Genomic DNA, 20,488 nt, shown 5'->3' with positions numbered 1-20,488 from the left:
TTCCTCTCATCTACCTCGTACAGTATATCTCTCTTATTCATCTTCTTTTAAATCCTAACACCCCCCCAACCCAAACCACCACCATCCCCTCCTCTCCGTTGCCGTGGGGATACAGGGGGACCATGGCTGATTGACAGCTTGCTTAGCCAATTGGACTCACCCACAGCTGCAGAGCTGAGCACTCATTGGCCACTCTCTGGGGAACTGGAACATATCAAAGTGTGTGTGTGCATTCATACTGAGTGTGTGTGTGTGTGTGTGTGTGTGTGTGTGTGTGTGTGTGTGTGTGTGTGTGTGTGTGTGTAATAGAGTGATGGATGATCTCCTCTCTAACAGCAGAGGAGAGAGAGAGGCAGGATGGAGGAACGACAAACACAACCTGTCATTCATTCTCCGTGTCTCTCTCTCCTCTCTCCTTTTAATTCCACATCTCTCTCCCTTGCTCGCTCTCTCTCTCCCTCTCTCTCTCTCTCCCTCTGTCTCTCACCCCCCCCCCCCCCCTCCTCTCCCTCTCTCTCCACATCGCTCTGTAGCTTCTGAGCTGAAAACAGAGAAGACGTTGGTTCTTGGAGATACTCGAGGAAAAAACTGGAAAATAGCTGCTGCTGCCGCTTCTGCTGGATGTTAACATGTATCGCTGCGTGCTTTAATTAAAACACACACACACAAACAGAGGGAAACACACACACACACACACACACACACACACACACACACACACATGCTCAGGGCTTCTGCAGTCATGCCAGGAATACCTGCTGAATATCTGCTGCTGCATGGGACGTGATGGATGCTGCTTCTACTGGTGAGTGTTTCATCGCTGTATGACTTGTGTGTGTGTGTGTGTGTGTGTAGGAGTGTGTGTGTGTGTGTGTGTGTGTGTGTATGAGGAGGACTGCGGTAGTCCTTGAGCGTCTGTGGCGGCTCAGCCTGCGGTTCTGACAGCTGAGGGGAATAAGAAAACAGGAGCTGGGGGGGATTTTTTTTGTTCGTCACAGGTTTTAACGCTGCAGCTCCGCGCTCACAGTCCTCGTGTTGTTCTGCAGAGCAACTGTTTCCGCAGCTTTCTCACTTCAGTTCGCTTCAGAGAGCGAGAGAGGAAATGATGCTGGAGTCAGTGTCACTCCACAGGTTCATCCCCTGAAGTCAGAGAGAGGCATACTGTGCAACAAGACTGTACGCAAAAGGAGGAGGGAGGGAAGAGGAGGCAATTTAGTCGTTTTAAGCGATCAAATGAGGAAAAGATTTAAGGATGACATGCAACAAAAGTCCTGAGGCAGCCTTAAATCGATGAGGAGGGGATCAAATTAAGAGGCGACAATGTCCCTGAGGAAGCAGAGCTACCGCCATGGCTGCTTTGAGAGTGCTAACGAGGTGAAAGTATCCGGGCTTCGTCAGCTCTGGTTGGAGCAGGTGTGAACAGACGGCGTATGCTGCTGCTGCTGCTGCTGCTATGTGATGTGGCATCATGAGTCAGACAGAGAGAGAGAGAGCAGCGGTGTTTATATTCAGCCGGGTGCAGAGAGAGTTTAGCAGGATTTGGCTGCAGGGTGATCTGCTCTAACAGGAGGACAGACGTTCCCACCACTGCCTGCTTAATTTACCAGAACCCCCGTCTCCCTCCCCCTCCCTCCCTCCCCTCCCCTCCCCTCCCTCCCTCCTGCTGTGATTCAGCCTCGCTCATAATTAACAGCCGTGCACTGAAAGTCGTTTGTAAGCGTTTAAATTCATTACATTTTTCCGCCCAGGCTAAACGAGGGTCAGTGTTAAAAGCCTGGAACACAAACTCCGTTTTCCTCACGTCAACATGCAGCAGCGTCAGACCGGATAAGAGTTTAAAGACGCAGCTCCACAAGTCATACGTCAACCTTCATCCTCGCTTTCATCACATGCATCAACAGCAGTCCATTTTCTCTGCATATTTACGTCCTTAAAGAACCACGAAGCACAAACACACAAGAATAGAGTCAAGATAATGAAAATGCAGGAACAGAACATCCATTGTCTCCCAGGCTGCTTCTAGCACAACTAACTTCCTGTATGTTTATTAAGGTTGTCAAAAAGATCAACACCTTGACACCACTTGGTTAAAAACTGATCAACGGTTAAGAAAAGTACTGAAACTTAAAAACAATAACATGCGTTTCATCAGGCAGGTGCTTGGCAAGCTAACACCGACACTGTTTTGTGTGTGTGCAGGAGTTTGTCTGCAATTTTTGGTAATTGTAAACAAGAGATCACCCAATATTGGGTGCCTAGGACTTGTATTTCTGTTGCCGTGGTAATGAAACAGGTATCGATATCACTCGATTTTTACTTAACTCATGTCTAAGTGTAAAATTCTAGTATTGTGGTAAATCTTGTGTGTATTGGATTTTCATGTTTTGAGCATGTATGTAAAATTTCAACATTTATATATTTTCCAATATTGATCCTAGTTTGAGCACGTTTCTGCTCGTGGAGCTTATTAGAAACATGCAGAGGCTTTTTAGGTCGGGTACAATCACTTCTATCTGAACCAGTTCTCTTGCCCGCTTCCATCTCTGCAACACCTGTTGGTTTAACCTGATAACTGCTCTCATATCTGGCAAACCGAGGGGCATCCAAAACCGCCTACCTTCTCTGGTCCAAACAAATCCAGAGCATTCAGGACCAGAATCTAAAGTTAGAAGGAGGACATACTGGCTGCTGCATTGTTGTCAGAGAAGCCAGCACTTCAACATAGCATGTTTCCTTAATGTCTGATCATATAGGAAGGTCACTTTATCATTTCACTCACGACACATCTCCTTGATTGGACCTTTAAACTCTTGCTCAAAAAACATTTTTGCATCTCATGATGTTTCAAATCAGTTTGGGCTAAAATGTCACATTCAGGAACACTCAGTCTAAAAGAACAACAGCAGGTATCCACCTCATTAAGAACAAAATATGTTCAAATATTTAAAACCAACCAGCAGGATCTGGTCCTTAACTTCTTCTGAGAAAGCACAGATAATATGACCTTGGTGTCCTCCAATAATAATCACGTCTTTTGTCTGCATTCTCTGCAAGAACAATATTCGCTGGAAGTCTGTCGTTGCTTTTAATGAGATTTATGATTTTCTTTTCTCCCAAACTGTAATATTTCCTCCATTTCTTCGCTGGGTGCTTGAGGGAGAATCTCTCAGAAAACAAATACAGTGTGTAATAAATAGTGATAGAAACTCATTTGTCCCATGAATTATGATGTATGATCATCTCAGAAATGGATTCAGACCTCCTAAACTATCCGTCTTCAATATTTCTGCAGGCTACTGAGTGCTGTCAGTCTTAAGACATCAACAAACTTAACAAAAACTAACAGCAGCTTCAGCCAAACTAATTTATTCAAAGAGCACGTTTTAGATGTTTTATATTCTTAATCCATGAAAATCAGACAAATCTGGAGTCTTCTGCATTTTTCATGGGGCAGAAACCAAGCGGCAACCTCCGGTTTTGAATAATGAAGCCAATGAGGAAGTGCAAAATCCTGCAGTTCCCCAAGTGTCCACTAGAGGCTGGCTGCAGACACACATGAAGGCACATACACATCCATTCTAAAAAGCCTGTTTTTTCAGCAGAGATTAACATGTTTACAGCCTGGTTCAAAAAAACAAATAGGTCTGATTAGCTCATGTCTCGATCAACACACACTGTACGGGGGATGAATGTTTTGATGACTCATCCGTTTTGGTTCGATAAAGGATAAAAGTTATTCACAATAAGGCGTGTAGGTGACCTGATTGACAGGTGGGTGCGGTGCAATCTGTGGTTTCAACATAAAGTGGAATTATTTCTGACAGAAGTAATCCGTACATCTCATATATTTATATATGATCAGATGTGAATAATAAGGTTTGTCGAGGACTCTGTCGCCCTTCAGGTTCACCATGAAAGCATTCATTGGATTTGATTGCAGCTATTCAGATCCACCTGTTTGCCTGCAGCTTTCATCTGAAACAGCACAGGGATAAAAGCCTGTCCAGCAGAGAAGCTGCGGCCAATTCATTTTTTTCATAACTGTTGTGAAGCGCAGAAGTAATGTATTGAATTTATATCTATTGGATTCATTAAGAAAGTTAAAAAACCCAACAGCAAAAGCACGGACGTCGTTATTGCAGATGCAGCTCAGGTTTTTCATTTCAATTTTCATTTCTACTTGACATCTGTACTTATTTTTCACAATTCTACACCTCAAGGTGAACTTTAAAGGTCACATATTATCTAAAATACTCTTCTCCATGTTCCTCTTACTCTAATATGTGTCTCTAGTCGGTCTACAAACCCCCCAATGATAAGAAAAGTCCATCCTCTCCGTCTTTTTCCTGCTCCACTTTTCAGAAAATGTGTGCTCAAACAGGCTGTTTGGAGATTTTCCCTTCATGACATCACAAAGGGCAGTAACCCCTCCCCCAGGTGGGTGACACTCCCACAGCTAGGTGTTTGTTCTGCCCTCTGAGTCTGCCTTCTCACCGTAAACAATAGGACATGGAGCGAGAAAAACAGAGCCACCCAAGCCCTTCCAGAGAGGGGGTGTGGTCAGACACAGCTCATTTACATTTAAAGGTACAGACACAGAAACAGCCTGTTCTGAGCAGGGCTGAAATACAGGGGTTTATAGGCATGATGAAATATCCATTTTGTGTTAAACAAATATTGTGCGGTATTGAAGATAACTACATAAACATGAAAGTCACAAAATAACAATAAAAATTAACTATTTGAGATGGAGGTAGAGCAACGACTCCCTTGTGCTGCAAGTAAAATGTAACAGCTGTTTCCAGTTAAAATAATCATCTTCCTCTGTATGATAGAGGTCTCTCTGTATGGATAATTTCTATGATGTGGTCACAACCGGAGCCTGTCAGGGACAAAAACCACGACTTTAAGTGGAAGAAACATGATTGGAAGCATTTGCCGCCACTTGCAGCCAATTCAGAGAGCTGCCCGCTAAGTTTTATTTTTGTGTCCTCGAGAGTTAATTTTGTCTCTGTTGAGTTTTTTCCGTGACACAAGTCGTTTCTTCTGTAGCCAACACATCCACACACCGAGTCTGAGGATGTAACACAGCCCCGCTCTGACCTGCCAGTGTGGATATAAAAACCCATCTGCTGCTTCCTCCTCCACACTGAACACACAAGTGACTGAAGCTCTACACATGTACCGCCGTGAACCAACAAACAGAGGTCACTCTGTCACGCTGTGTGTGTATGTGTGTGTGTTTTAGGCTAATTAACAGTAGACGAGCGGCTGATTAAAGAGAGACGTGCAACTCATGGGAGAGGAGGCTAACTTTGTGATGCTAACGAGGAGCGCGTGTGGTGAGAGGAGGAGGAAACAAATTGGGGGAAGGGACTCACATGGGACTGGTTTTAATGGAAAATCAATGGTGCATGCAGGGAGGAGGGATGGTGGGAAGAAGAGAGTGTAGAAATGTTGATCTTATTAGGATGGTGTCAGTTTCATGCCAATAACAGCCAGAGAAATCAATTAAAGGAAGGCGAGGAAACAGGAAGCCTAAAGACACTGGTGTCAACATGAGCATGATTACAATTAACGTATTGACTTTAAATCATTCACTGCCATTCATTTATTTACTCATTTACTTTAGCTTCTAAAACAGCAGGGGCGAGAGCCAGCGTTACCGTCAAAGTCAGCCTGATTATATTGTTACCTGTTGGAGTGTCCTAACCTGAACATCTAATGCAGAAAACGATGCAAAGGGTGATTTTACATCGGTGTCATTACATAGTTTGTCCAGCAGAGGGAGCTCTGACTGAGCACTGTCTGTAGCACATGACACAAAGCTATAATGAGAATATGTGTCTTTGTATCAGTGCTATGTTTAGTTTAACAGAATCCCAATCTGAACTAAAGAGTGGAGAAGAACATACTGGAGAACAGGAAACATAATGCAGTAGGTTCATTAGAGCACGGAGATGGTAGAGGTGGTGTGCAGACAGTCTATGGTCGTGCAGCGATCACAGGGAATAAACCCCCCCCCCCATAGTTATAGTGTGACTTTGGTATTCTTTACTTTTGCTTTGGATCCGACACAACACATGCAAAAACTACCTGACTTGAAGCGGCAGTAGATCATCAACTCCTGTGAGGTAAAAGACAGTTTCATCAATGGAGTCTGGTGGCTTTGAAGAGACTGGATGTAGCAGCCGGCTCTCATTACAAACAACATCTTAGTTGCTCTTTGTTAGCTAGCAGCATGCATTTGTGTCTGTTACAGTAGAGCGTCTCATCATCTCTCACGCTGTCATCCTCCTTACTGTCGACAAGCTCCAGAACAAGAGGCGCTATTGAAGTTTACATCCAAGGGAAGTTTTTGTCTTTCATCCATTTTTTCTGACAGTTGACCCGTTCGTTAGTTCATACAGCGCAGGAAGCTGTCGGAGTGGATTAACTAAAAGATTCAAAGCAGGGAAATAGTTCCACCTTCACCAGCTTGAAAGTGATGAAGCGCTCGATTTTAATGTCAGTTAGTGAAGTGTCAGTCGCCAACGAGCCGGCTCTTTCCTCTAAACAAGCAGGCTCCCATTTTAAAGCCTTTTTTCCCTTTATTGTTACTATATTTTTTCCGGACCGCTCGGTTCATGTTGGGAATGGTACCAAAATACCCGATCTGTACCGTTCTACTTTTTTGCTACCCTTCTGTTGATGTGCCAACCGTACCGATCCGACCCTAAAGGGCGGAGCTAGACACACTGGGGGTTGGGGGGGGGGGGGCTGGGGGGGGCAATCGTGCTTCAGTTCGTTACCGGGACAACTTGGCCTAGTGTGAGTGCGCCCTTAATGAACATTGTCAGACACTTAGAATCACAATCTGAGCCTCACAGTAACAAAAACTACTTCAGCTGATCTACTGATCTGGGTTATTTCCCACAAAGGATTTTATTTCAGCCATCATGGCCCGTTTAACGGCCAGAAATTTAAGACCTTGACACACCGAGGAGATCGTCGGCCGTTGGTCTATTGGACCGTCGGTGAGCAGTTGTCGCCCTAGTTTTTGCGGTAAGTTCGGCTCTGTTGCTACCTGTTGGCCTTTTTTTGGCCAATTCGACATGTTGAATCGGCGTCGGTGAGAGGAATCTCTCTGATTGGCTATTCAGAGGTTTAATTTCTCTCCAGCTCTCGACACAGGTTCAGGAAAGCCCCTAGAGCATGCTGCTGTAGTATCCATGCTTTTACCTATTAGTGCGGTTTCTCCTTATTTGTCTCCTCCGCCTCTTCTTTTCTTTTTCCACTAAAAGACCAAGGGCTAACAACGCCAGCACCATTTTCAACTTTTTATCAGACATTATTCTCCATTAGTAGGATACGTATAATACGAGTGGTGACCGACAGCGGTGTGAAAATGTTCTTCTTGTATCATAACAACAGACTACCGCCACCTGCTGGCATGGAGAGTTATTTCCGCTCACACATAAGCAGAACGTACATGGTGGTTGGCTGTCGGCTCTAGTCTTTGTGCAACTTTTTGCCTGCGTCTCCACTAGGTCTTTGCCGTCTGCTTGGTGTGTCAGGGTCTTTACACCCAAACAGGTGTAAAGGTGGCCGAGGTTTAAAAGTTTTCTTCATGAGAGCACTTTGTTTTTACTCAAACTGCTTTAAAAAAAGAGTGAAAGTGGTGTAGCATCATCTTTGAAACATGGACATGGTGTCCTCTGCACGCCTGCCTCCCTCTCATCTTGAAGCACTCAGCTCTGTGTGTTCAGAGAGGAAACCATCTGCGCTGTGATGACGTCACACAGCGCTTCTCTCTCTCTCTCACTCCGCTGAAGTGAAGATGTACTGAGCTCTCAGCAGAGCAGGTGGAGAAAATAATCCTCTTCTACTGACAAGTTTGTTCCCTCTTGGCTTTTTTTTTTTTAATTAGTACGTCCTCGCTCTGTGACGGATCAACATGTTCCTTCAAACAGGCAATGATGAGGAAACTCTGCTCGCTGGCAGCTGCAGAGAGACGAGCGTTTGAAAGTTTATTTTGAAAAGAAGTTGTTCAGAATAAAGACGACAACACGGACGTTTTCTACCTTAAATATTAATGACCATGAGGCTACACGAGTCTCAAGTCTTTAATCTCTCTAACCCAACCTAATGACAGACTGAGAGCTGGAGCTGAGATGGGTTTTAAGCCTCCTGACAAACCGTTACACCGCACCCACCTGTCAATCAGGTCAGCTCCACGCCTTATTGTGAATAACTCTTATCCTTCATCAAATCAAAACTGATGAGTCATCAAAACATTCACCCCCCGTACAGTGTGTGTCGATCGAGACATGAGCTAATCAGACCTATTTTGTTTTTTGAACCAGGCTGTAAACATGTTCATCTCTGCTGTAAAAACAGGCTTTTTAGAATGGGTGTGTATGTGACTTCCGGTGCTTCTGCAGCCAGCCTAGTGGACGCTCAACGAACTGCAGGATTTTTCAGTTCCTCATTGTCTTCATTTTCACTTTTGAACACAGCCTCTAGTGGCAGCTGTTGGAACTGCGGTTTTTGGCACTTCAGTCTTGGAATAATTTTCTCACTCTTGCAAGTCGTTAGCATCTTTTTTTTCTCCTCTTTTAGTTTCCTAGATTAGTTAGTAATAAGGCACAATGCATTCTCGTTGTAGCATCCATGTTTCCACATGTTGACTGTATTTATCGCCATGGTTACAGTTTAATCAGTATGTGAGAAACCTTAAACACACCCACTGAGGTGAGACAGGATACAACACATCTTCTTTGTAGCATCCAGGACCTAATATATCACCATGGTTACGGTTTCATTAGGATTTGGCACAAAAAAAACCTCCAGCTTAAGGTTAAGGTGAGACAAAGATTGCGGTCAAGGTAAAAGAAAAAGAAATCCCTGCAGCGTTCGCACTGACAGCAGAAACTAATTTGGACAAATGGAGAACGGTGACTAGCTGCAGACGCTCTTTGCAGATAAAAAGGATGAAGTTTTACTTTAAAATCTTGTTGGGAGCAGCACGGAAAGCGCTTTGAGAATAAATTGGATTGAAGTTGAGATCTGCTGCCTGAGATGTCCTTGAGCACTAAAAGCACATGAGCTCATTTCAATGATTTTTTCTCTCACTGCGGAGGTGAAATATACAGTTTTTCCTCTCCGACGGGGGAGGTCAGAGAGCAGAGAAGAGGGTCAGGGGTCAGAGAGGAGGTTCAGATGTCAGAGGTCTCAGGTCTGAGAGGAGGGTCAGAGGTCTGAAAATTTGGCATTTCTAGTCTGAACATATATGAGTATCACTTTAACTGACAGTGGTTGCAAGTCTGGATCGCTGATAGCCTAGCGGTTGTGTCACACGGCCCATGTGGGAGGCTGTGGACCTCGTCGCAGCGTCTGTGGGTTCTGATCCGACCTCAGCCCTTTGCTGCATGTCATAGTCCCCCGCTCTCTCCTCCCGGGGTTTCCTGTCTCTCTTCGGCTGTCCCCTCCAATAGAGGAAAAAAAAAGCCTAAAAAAAATAAATAAATAAAAAAAGCCAGAGTCTTGCACTTTTGGCCGTCCTGTGAAATCCCAAAGCGCCCTCACTGACAGCTCGTTGTTTGACTTCAAACCCCCGGCTCTGACAGGAATACCAAAACACAAAAAGGTATGGGATCTCTAACAGTCGATGCTTTAGGTGAAAGGCGTTAGAGCTCCAAAACGCCAAACGTCTCAGGAACTGTGGTCCACACTATTAAAAATGTATCGTGACATTTTCTCTTATGGGTTTAAAAGAATCAAGCATTTCCAGTTCAGTTGAAATTAAAGCCTCAAAATGATGGAGGGATTGAAGTCTGGTGTCATTGAAGCTGACGGCAGTTTCAGAGTGTTAGTGGCGGCGGCGTACGTGCAGCTCTGTGTATCAGTGTGTGCTGAATAAAACATGGAGGAGAGGGAGCACTTTATGAGACGTCTGCCACTTTAGGACGGCAGCGCCCTGAGAGCTCGTCCCCCCGCCCCCCCTTTCTCCCTCTCTCTGTCTGCTGTATAAGATATACATAAATATTTTACATTTGTGCTGCTTTAATCCTTTTACTGAATGTCAATACTCAGCACTTAAAAAAGTGCTCGGGCTGGCAGTCCTGCGGGGTTAAACAGCGCTGCTCTCAGGTCTGTGTGCAGGTCGTATTACGCATTACTAAATACTTCTTTCATCAACAGCACACTCTCGCTCTCTCCGGGCTGGAGTGTCTCTGAGTGCTGCATGTGCAGAGTGAAAAGCTTAACCCACGGCCAGATCAAGTGGACGTTCCCCTTGGCAGAAATCATTTCTTCCTCTCAAATAAAGGCAGAATCTTAAACCTGTGACCTCGGAGGTCAGGAGAGGGTGGAGCTGTGGAGGTCAGGGTGTCAAGTGGGTGTGAGGCGAGTGCAGCTCAGATAAAATCTTGCTGACATGGTTTTCTTTTGTTAAAGGGGAAGTCCAGTATTTTTAAACCTGGGTCCCATTAGTACACGTTTTTTGGTCTAAATAACTCACATGGAGCTGTAATGGCTGTCATCCTCATGACAAATGCGTGAAAACAAAATGAATTCACTGTCACTTACAGCCTCAGATTGTTATTCTAAGTGTCTAAGGCCCCGTGTCCACCTAGCATTTTTCAGAAAGGTTGTGCAGCAGCAGGCGATTGACCGGAGAGAAAGTGCAGCGCCTAGCATCTTTTTTCCAACCACTAGCCTTTTTTGTGCTGTTGATGTCACCGCTACTCACTCTTGTCAAGTGGGTGTGAGGCGGTGGTGAGGAGCTCAGATAGAATCCTGCTAACATGGTTTCCTTTTGTTAAAGGGAAAGTCAAGTATTTTTAACCCTGGGTCCTGTTAGTACACGTCTTATAGTCTGAAGTTTTATTAAATGCTGCTTTATATGAATAAGCCAGGCGTGCACACAAACCGGCTGTAATAGCTGCATGAGTCCCCTAAAAGTTGTTGTTTGTCACTGACAGGCTCAGATTGTCAGCTGTCCGTTTGTCCGGTGCATTCACTGAGGCTACGTCACTGATTGCGTAACCTACAGCGAAAAACTTGACTATCAAGACTGGGTGGAAAGGTCCAGGGTATACGCCCATCAAGCAGCTCCAACGTGATGCCTGGCGTCCTCACCTGAAGAAGTGGAGTCTTAACGTGAGGCCCTGTGTCCACCTAGCATTTCTTTTCTAAACACCAACATCTTTTTCAATTGTTTTCAATGAGTAGAGCATTTGCAGCAGCAGGCGGCGCCCAACGTCTTTGTTTCGAGTTCTTCACCTTTTTATGAGCTGTTGATATCACCGGCGCTCTTTTCCAAATGTTTGATATTCCCCGTAGTTTGTCTGCTACTGATCGTGTCTTGTACAAACATCCTCCTCGCTTCATGTCTGATCGGGAAATAAACCATCTCAAATATAAAACATGCAGTAAAAAGTAATGGAGCAGTGTTGGTCATACAGCGGACCTTGTCAACAGACTGTTGTCATGGAGACAGGACGGTGTAACATGTCCTGGACATGCATAAAGGGGTGAATAACTTTACTATAGCTAACGGAAGCTCACCACCCATTAGTTAACTAGTCTACTCTTTCCTAGAACTATGTGAGGGCTTGCTCCCTACCAGCCGCTAGTCTACTCTTTCCTAGTACCTGGATCTATGTGAAATGACACCACATAGCCCTAGGATTATCTGCCTAAAATTAATTTCTAAACTAATTAGATTCAAGTATAATCCTTGATTCAGGACCCTAGATTAGCCCCCGGAGGCTCGAACCCCCGGAGAGGGACTAACTGCAACTCTCCTCACTCGGTTGCTAGGTGTGTATGAGGTGTGTAGTAAAAGTCAGTAGAAGTGTGCCATGGTGTGACTGCTCATGCTTACCTCACGGGGGTCCTTAAGAGAGACTCAGGTCTTTGTGGTGTGAATGATTGAGTCAGAAAATGGTTTCAAAAAGTTTCAGAAGATTTATTGAAAAAACTTCAAAAGATATTCCAAATTCAAATACATACATAGAGCGGTAGAGAGAGTCTTCTCTGTCCACTGAGTGTTTAAAGATATCAACACGACGAGAAGGCGGCCGTGTGGCTGATGCAGGACGCTCGCTGTTCAGATGAACTCCCCTGAAAAGAACTGATTTCTTACGGGACATATTTGTTTTTTAACAGTGACACAGAGAGAGCGAGTGTGTGTGTGTGTGTGAGAGAGAGATAGGGAGTGAGTGTGTGTGTGTGTGTGTGTGTGTGTGTGTGTGTGTGTGTGTGTGTGCACATGATGAAGGAAATGTGTAGAGTCACTGCCGGCTCTCATTGTTAAGTAAAAAGAGGGAAATGAGTGCACAAGCATCGCGGAAGTAAACAGGAGAAATTAAATTAGCGTAGCACGTCTTCTCCCGAGAGCACGCTCGCCAACCGAAGGAGAAAAACATCCACTATTAAACACTCCATTTAACATTCACGCCATGCACCCGCCATTAGCATATGACTTGTTTTTTGCTGTTACCTAAACACTGTACATAAACGAGTTGTTTCCCATCTCGGAGGAGAAACATTTACATAATACTGTAACGTCAGATACCAAACGGCCTCTGTGGAGAGAGAGACGCCTGCGGGGCTTTTGATTGGTTGCATAAGAGCGAAACAAAGACGAGCGAGGGAACACTGCAAACGGAAGCGAGTCATATAAAGTATTCCTCCATGAAGAGATAATAAGACGCAAATGTGAAGGAAGAAAGGGTCCACAATGCATCCAATCTCTCCTAATTATATATGGAGTGAAGAGTTGTGTGTTGTTAAGGGAGATTGATTTGTGCTAACATTGTTGTCAGCGAGCTGCTTGGATGAAAGTGTTTGTGGTGGCTCGCGCAGATGGCTGAGGAGAGAGAGGGATGGCGGAAGCACTCAAAGACTTAACAAAAGAAAACAAGATGAAACATGCTCAATTATGAGTCTTGAATTCAAAAATGATGTATGATTAAAAGACAATTAGCAACAGTAAGGGCCTGGGGTAATTCTACTTTTGAGACATGATTTTCTGCTTGAAGGAAAAATGATCGACATGATCAACATAAATATATCAGGCATCAAATCTATCCTGTGTAAATGTGTCTCTGAGTCATAACTGTCTACAATGAGTGAGAAGCTTGAGTCCTGCTGGCTGTGTTGTTGTCAGAGTCGTGTTTACATGGACGGGACGGCCGGCTCCTCCCTTGTGTATAAAAGCTGTTTTAGTCAAGGACTAGAGAGAAGAAGAACATACTCACTGATTATTTGGATGTTAGTAAGAGAGTAAGAGTAAGAGTAATCTCCGTCATTCTGTGTCAGTTTACATGCATTGTGAAGCTACGAGCTAACTAAAGAGCGCTAACATTAGCATGCTAACACAACAATGCAGGACACAGGTGATTACAACTCGAGCCGAGGACAATTTTGTCCGCCGCCTGAGCTTAATGGTGCTTAATTATGACTGTATCTCTGGAGGAGAGCGGAGGCTTCAGTATGGAGGAGGTGTGGCCAAACAGCAGTTTGTTTTGGTTTCATGCTGATCAAAAAGTCACACATTCTTTCTTTAAGTCCTCTAAACTTTATGAAAAAATAAACAGTTTGTCACTGGCTTCCAAAACTACCAAAACAAGCCTTTTTGGATCCAAATCTATAAATACACGATATAATCAGTCAGCACCTTTGACAACCTACGCTAGACCAAAAAAAAGATTCTCTGATGGTCTTAGTCGATGCTTTCTGTTTGTGAATATGTAGGAACAACAAACGCTTCCTGCAGGGTTGGGGACTTTTTTGGAATTGCTCCAGCAGCTTTACTTCAGTCAGCAGGATATACGCTACAATGGTTGCAATGTGAAGAATTGGGGCAACAGTTTATCCTCCTAAAGATGATGTTTTTGTCCCTGATATGCTCTGATTGTTAGTGTGTCAAGTAAGTGTCTCACAACATTACCAGTAGTTCTAGGAAAGAGTAAAATGCTTATTTTATCCACAGGCATTTTTGTAGCTCTTTTCAGGGCTACCAAACCCAGACTTAAGGTTGAAGATTATGGGAGTGGCCTGTGAACGTCTATCGCTGCCCCAATCAGATGGGCGCCAAACTCAACATTTAAATCACCAACGTTTAACATAAAACAAACAAACAGAAACAGCAGAAGACCAGTAACGCCTGTGTTCTGCAAAATGTATGTTTATAACAATGGAGTCTGGTCGTTTTGCAAAGCCTGACAGTTAAAAATCTGATCTAATTCCTTAGCCTGAAGTGCCAAATGTAGACTCATCCTCAGCTGAAAATAGTCCAAGTAAACACACCAAATCCTCCTGTTGGAGTCATGTTTGAAGGAAGCTACAGCATCGAGCTCTTAGGAAAGTATTAAGCTTTTTAAAATAAGATTTCACATTTCATTTAAAACTTTAAAATGAACTCATCGGTTCAGAGCTGAGAGCACAGTCGGTGCAGGGAGGAAAGAAAGTATCCAGAGATGTGTTGGTTTTTACTCGGACAAGAAGTGAAAAAAGACAGACATGGTGGGGGGATAAAGTGAGAGAGGAACTCTTTCAGGTTTGCAAACCTGCACACACAGTCTGCCATAAACAAGCAAATATATGCATGAAGTGTCACGGCTCGTCCTCATCAGCAACCGGCGGCTCCAGACTCCACCGACAGCTTCATCTACTGTTGTACACTCAGCCGTGGCTTCTGCACTCAAGGTCACAAATTAATCAAAACATCAATATGTGCAGTCGACATAGGCAAAGCCCACCGTAGACCTGTCACCTGCACCAACAACATTGATTCAGCGCCTCATGAATTATGCAAAAAAAAAAAAGCAGGCGAGGAGTCGAGGCAGGGAACCCGCGGCAAGCAGATATTTTTGGTGGATGTACAAATCCTCGAGGTTGTGTGTATCAGATGCAGCAAACTGTCTGCTTGTTGTGCTGTGTGGGTGATGTGATGAGTGTGAGCAGGTGCATTGTTCACCACAGAAGAGAGGTTCAGGCAGGGTAGAAGCTTTGGTAATTAAAACACTGGGGAAAACATGAGGACGTGAAGTGTTTGCCTCTCGAATCAACCTACTCCTCTTTGAGCATCACCTTAGAGCGAAAAACTTTTCTGCCACTTTTATTCCCCTGCTTTGACTGAGAACATCTGACAAAGTCCTCATGCCCTTCAGCGATATAAAAAGACTCTAAAAGTACCTCTTTTTGGTTTCACACCTGTCAAATAATATACATAAGGTCAGGTTAATCATGACTTATGATTACCATGGTGCTAAGAAGGCGATAAAATCAAATGAGGCTGAAAGGATGTAATAAGTCTCAATATTCCTAAATGTCAAAATGCCTTTATTTCTCTACAGCACCGAGTGATATGAGTCCTTTTTCTCTCCTTTCTCCCCAGATGGAAACTGACACCGCTGACAGCGACGGAGGATAATAATGATGGAAGGTGGAGTGATTTGTCGCCAGCCGGAGTCGCAGCATTCCTCAACCGCCCCTCTGCTGCGCATCACCGCTCCCTGAAGGATACATCGACCTTGACATATCGCAGCGTGTGTGCGTGACAACCTGGCACACGTCGAACTGAAAGGTTGCCCTGTCTGTGCCAAGAGCTGAGAGGCAACACGGCCAAAGCTTCAGGGACCAGGAGTCAGCAGAAATCCACTCTGTCTTACCACAGTAACAAATGAGCTTTTATTTGTGAAGTTAACAGCGCTAACAGCTGACTCCGCGAGGGCCAATTACCGGTTGAAGAGAATACGAGGCCAAGATGAAGGAGACAGCAGTTGTGGCTTGTTTGCTGGCTGAGCTGTCTCTGGCGGCTTTTGTTCTGGCCTCTGAGGGGGGCGCTCACTGCCCGGCATTGTGTCGGTGTGAGATACGACCTTGGTTCTCACCCAGCTCTGTGTACGCCGAGGCTGCCACTGTGGACTGTAATGACTTGGGGCTCTCAGGGCTCCCAGAGAGACTCCCCTCAGACACTCAGGTGCTGCTGCTGCAGACAAACAACATCATGAAAGTGGAGAAAACTTTGGATTACTTGGACAACATCACAGAGATTGACTTGTCCCAGAATAACATCTCCTCTGTGGGCGATGTTTGTCTGGGGCCGCTCCACCAGCTGCTGTCACTCCACATGGAGGAGAACTGGATTCAGGAGCTTTCTGACAGCTGCCTTGCTTTCCTGCCCAACCTCCAGGAGTTCTACATCAACCACAACCAAATTTACTCCATCCGCCCCAAAGCTTTCAAGGGTCTGAGTCGGCTGATAAGGCTTCATCTCAACTCCAATCGACTGACAAGCATCGACAGCCAGTGGTTCCAGCAACTCCCCAACCTGGAGATACTGATGCTTGGAGAAAACCCCATTCTGGAGCTGTCGGACATGAACTTCAAACCTCTGGATAACCTGCAAAGCCTTGTGCTCGCCAAGATGAACTTGACTGAAATTCCTGATAATGCTCTGGATGGCCTTGAGAATTTGGAGAGCATCTCATTCTTTGACAACCTGCTCAATCGAGTCCCAAGAGCAGCCTTATCAAGAGTGCAGAATCTAAAGTTTCTGGATTTAAATAAGAACCCCATTGAGAGGATCCAGAGAGGCGACTTCATGGACATGATGCACCTGAAGGAGCTCGGCATCAACAGCATGCCTGAGCTCATATCTATTGACAGTTTTGCCCTGAACAACTTGCCGGAGCTGACAAAAATCGAGGCCACCAACAATCCCAGGCTGTCCTACATCCACCCCAGAGCCTTCCACAAGCTGCCCAGACTGGAGACTCTGATGCTGAACAGCAACGCTCTGAGCGCCATCCACCACAGCACAGTGGAGTCCCTGACCAACCTGCGAGAGGTCAGCCTGCACAGCAACCCAATCCGCTGCGACTGCGTTATCCGCTGGGTCAACATGAACAGGACGGCTGTACGCTTCATGGAGCCCGACTCGTTGTTCTGTGTGGAGCCTCCGGAGTATCAAGGCCAGCACGTTCAAGAGGTGCACTTCAGAGAGATGACGGAGATCTGCCTTCCTCTCATCTCACCCGCGAGTCTCCCAGATCGAGTCGGAGTGGTCAAAGGGAGCTCTGTGTCGATGCACTGTCGGGCGTTTGGAGAACCAGAGCCGGAGATCTACTGGGTGACGCCATCAGGCGACAGGGTCTTACCTGGGAGTGTTTCTGATAAGTACTACATGCATCCTGAGGGAACCTTTGATATATATGACGCCACCGAGCAGGAAGCTGGATCATACACCTGCATCGCTCACAATCTTGTCGGTGCAGATCTGAGGTCTGTGATGGTTACGGTGGACGGACACATTTCACAGCCCTCTAATGGACCTTTACATGTTTATATCACATCAATCCAATCTCACTCTGTCATGGTTTCCTGGGAGAGTACAGGTGGTTTGGTATCGCAGCTCAAATGGTCGATTTTGGCTGACAGAAGTCACCTTTTGATGCCATTCAAAGCCAGGCTTCCTGCTGATGTCAAAGAGTACCGCATCAAACAGCTGAAGCCTTCCACCAGATACAAGGTTTGTGTTGAGGTCACTGCAGGACGGCCCGGGAACAGCCGGGACTGTGTCAACGTGACCACAAAGGACGCAATGGTCCAGAGGGAGAAAATCCAGAACTGGGACAGTTTGGTGATGGCTTCCTGTGCCGTGATTTTTATCGTTGTTGCCGTGTCCTGCTCTGTCATCTACACATCTCTGTATAGCCAGGTGTTTTACAGGAAACTGATAGCGGACCAGGGGGAAATACTGCTGATTCCAGACACTCAAACGTCCTCTTCTTCTTCTTCTTCTTCTTATCTGGAATTTGGTGCACCTGGGGTGAAAGTGAGGGCGACTGTGATAGACTTACAGGGTGGCTCAATGTGAGGAACGTTCTGTTTGGGAAAGCACTTTGGGATTAAACAAATGACGGATGCTGGACGATGTAATTTATGTGCCGGCTTTTCACAATTTTCAACGGGACATTCTGCACTTGAACTCAGCTGAGGACAGCTTGTATACATTTACTCAACCAGCTAAACGCAGAGACTGTTTTGTATTCCAAACTTGTGTCATTATAACAAGCTTAACCAGGAAGATAACTGGACTATAATCTACGTGGCGACCCGTCATTCATGCAGTGCGACCAGAGTAAAGCACAGCACAGGAACGCTTCTGTCTGAAATACTCTGTTGAGACGGCTTTCTTGTCTGCAAAAAGCGTTTTCTTTGCTGTGTTACATTCAACGGTGCCGAGCGAAGATAGTTTATAACAGAAAAACAAACGTGTTAGTCTAGTGTAAAATACTCCGACTATAATGTAAACAATTTTATGAACAAATACATTTTTCATTAAACCTGTGTGGTGTCTTATAACTCTATCTTCTCGTGTTACATTTGCACGCTTTCTTCTCTCGCCCACAGAAATGAAGAAACGGTGGGATGCTGAATGTTAATTGTTACGGATGAAGCTCGTAAATCTTTTTTTGTGTTTTGTGCGCTTTGCTGATCTGCTGCAGACAAACACGATTACAGGAGCTGCCCTTCATGGCAGATGCGCTAACACTGTTAGGGAAGTGCAATCCAATCTGGAACGGCACGACCAGCGTGTGAGGCGTTATCCTGTGTGTGTGTGTGTGTGTGTGTGTGTGTGTGTGTGTGTGTGCTTAATGAGTGTGCGTGGAAAGTTCAAAGGCATTGGCAAACCCATTGACTTTGAATTGCATTATATTCTCTTTCATTAAAAATCCAATATGGATCCCAACACAAACCTGAGCGAGGTGATGAATCGGCGTCACATGCAGACTGATGGGAGGCATTTATCAGCGGTGCTCAGTCATAGATCAAGCGAGTTTCAGCACCACGGACAGGGCTTTTAGAGCACGGCCATTTGTCACCGCCACAGGAGCTAAAATATGACCCATTAGGAGGCAGGTAGTGAATAGGTCAGCAAGAACGTGGCGCACCAAGCCGCCCCCTTCCCCGTGTGACCCCGGAGAGATGCTGCCACCATATCAGGAACAGCTCAGCAACTCTCAGGCTCGTTTGTTAAGCGGCGAGATCGAGGGGGAGGAAGACAAATGGGTTGCAACCAGGACAAAGTAGTTTCAGTCCCAAACAGGACGGAGGACGCCAAACTGAGCTGATGTAACTGATGTGCTGAGCTCTCCAGTACAAGATAACCAGCCGCGGGTTCATTAAAGAGTCTGCTGATTCTGTTCGGTGAGGAGCATTCTGGGTATTTAAGGGAGCAGCTGCAGGAGAAAGAAAGGATTGTGTAAAAGAGATGACAGGCCGCTTTAGAGGCTTATTCTTTTTCTGTTTGCTTCCTCACCTCTGCAGCGGAGTTCAGCTCCGGTTCATCCCCACTGAGAGGAGAGGAGGATGTGTCAGAGTGTAATCCGCACAGAGAAACAAATAAAAACACAAGTATCTCATTTGGGTGTTTCTTATACTCTGTCAAAAAATACAAATAAAGAACGGAAGAAAACTGAAAGAGAAAAAAAAATCATCCAAGTCGGTAATGTTCAGATTCAGAGGGGGGAAGTCTGAAACAGGATTAATTGTTTCTACGCAGCATCCATACAGACTGAAAGGTTAAATCAAATTCATATTTTTAAAATTTGTCTCTTTCTCTCGAGACTCCACACAAACCAAAAACAACAGGCAACCTCGCCAGGATCGTGCAACAGCGGAAAAAAGTCTGAGAATGAATACAATAACAGGAATGAAAAATTTAAATTATAGAGGGAACACTTGTTCTTCTCATTTTCTTTGTTTCACATTTCAGACTCACAGATTTCAGTCTCAGAGACAAAGCTGCAATCATTCTCCTTGCCTTCATTTCTGTCCACCAGTTCTCCTCTCTTCCTCAGTGTCATGCTAAAACGCCTTGTAGAGCTTTAGTTTACGGTTTCATGGCGATCAGTCCTGGAGGATAACAGAGTTTGAGGCGACTAGTTGAGGGCTTGTTTTTTCTGTTCCTTTTGTCTCACTTTCTCCTTTTTTTAAAAATAGCGACACAGACCAGGCTGGCTGCGCAACATTTTTCGCATCTTTTCTCCCTCACACGGTAGTAATCATGCATTTACAGAAAACAGTGGTATATTGTTCCGTAAATAAACTTTTCCTCTATTGATTGAAAAAGTCCTATATTAAAGTTAAAGAGTGACCAGCGGAGACGGGCAGAGAACTCGCAGGCTAGTAGTTTGTGCTTTACAACTTTCCCTGCAGGCTGAGAGCTCAACTAGGGAACTGTAGCTAGTAGGAGAGCAAACTCCACAAAGAGAAAACAGACTAAAAGAGCGACACAGCTGCACAGAAACCGCTCGTTGTAGACTTCGCTGAACACAATAGAAATCATCACGCAGGAAGACAGTTTAAACGGCTGTGGCTCAGTGGTAGAGTCGGTCTTCTCTCAACCTGAAGGTCGGGGGTTCGATCCCCAGCTCCTGCAGCTATATGTCCGATGTGTCCTTGGGCAAGAAACTTAACCCCAAGTTGC

General features: G+C 45.1%; 2 protein-coding genes across 4 annotated transcripts in view; one reads left to right on the top strand and one right to left on the bottom strand.

The window, feature by feature from the left end:
• The window catches only part of immp2l (inner mitochondrial membrane peptidase subunit 2), a 113,898-nt gene that overhangs the window by 17,867 nt on the left and 75,543 nt on the right, over window positions 1-20,488 (bottom strand). The window lies entirely within an intron of this gene.
• Window positions 98-18,365, top strand: lrrn3a (leucine rich repeat neuronal 3a). The gene is made up of 2 exons (XM_020634942.3): window positions 98-805; window positions 15,389-18,365. Exon 2 carries the CDS (start codon window positions 15,758-15,760, stop codon window positions 17,870-17,872), a length of 2,115 nt encoding a protein of 704 aa, XP_020490598.1. The 5' UTR covers window positions 98-805; window positions 15,389-15,757; the 3' UTR covers window positions 17,873-18,365.

This window comes from Labrus bergylta, chromosome 7 (genome assembly GCF_963930695.1).
Source record: "Labrus bergylta chromosome 7, fLabBer1.1, whole genome shotgun sequence".
Lineage (NCBI taxonomy): Eukaryota > Metazoa > Chordata > Actinopteri > Labriformes > Labridae > Labrus > Labrus bergylta.
This window is presented reverse-complemented; position numbering and strand designations above follow the sequence as displayed.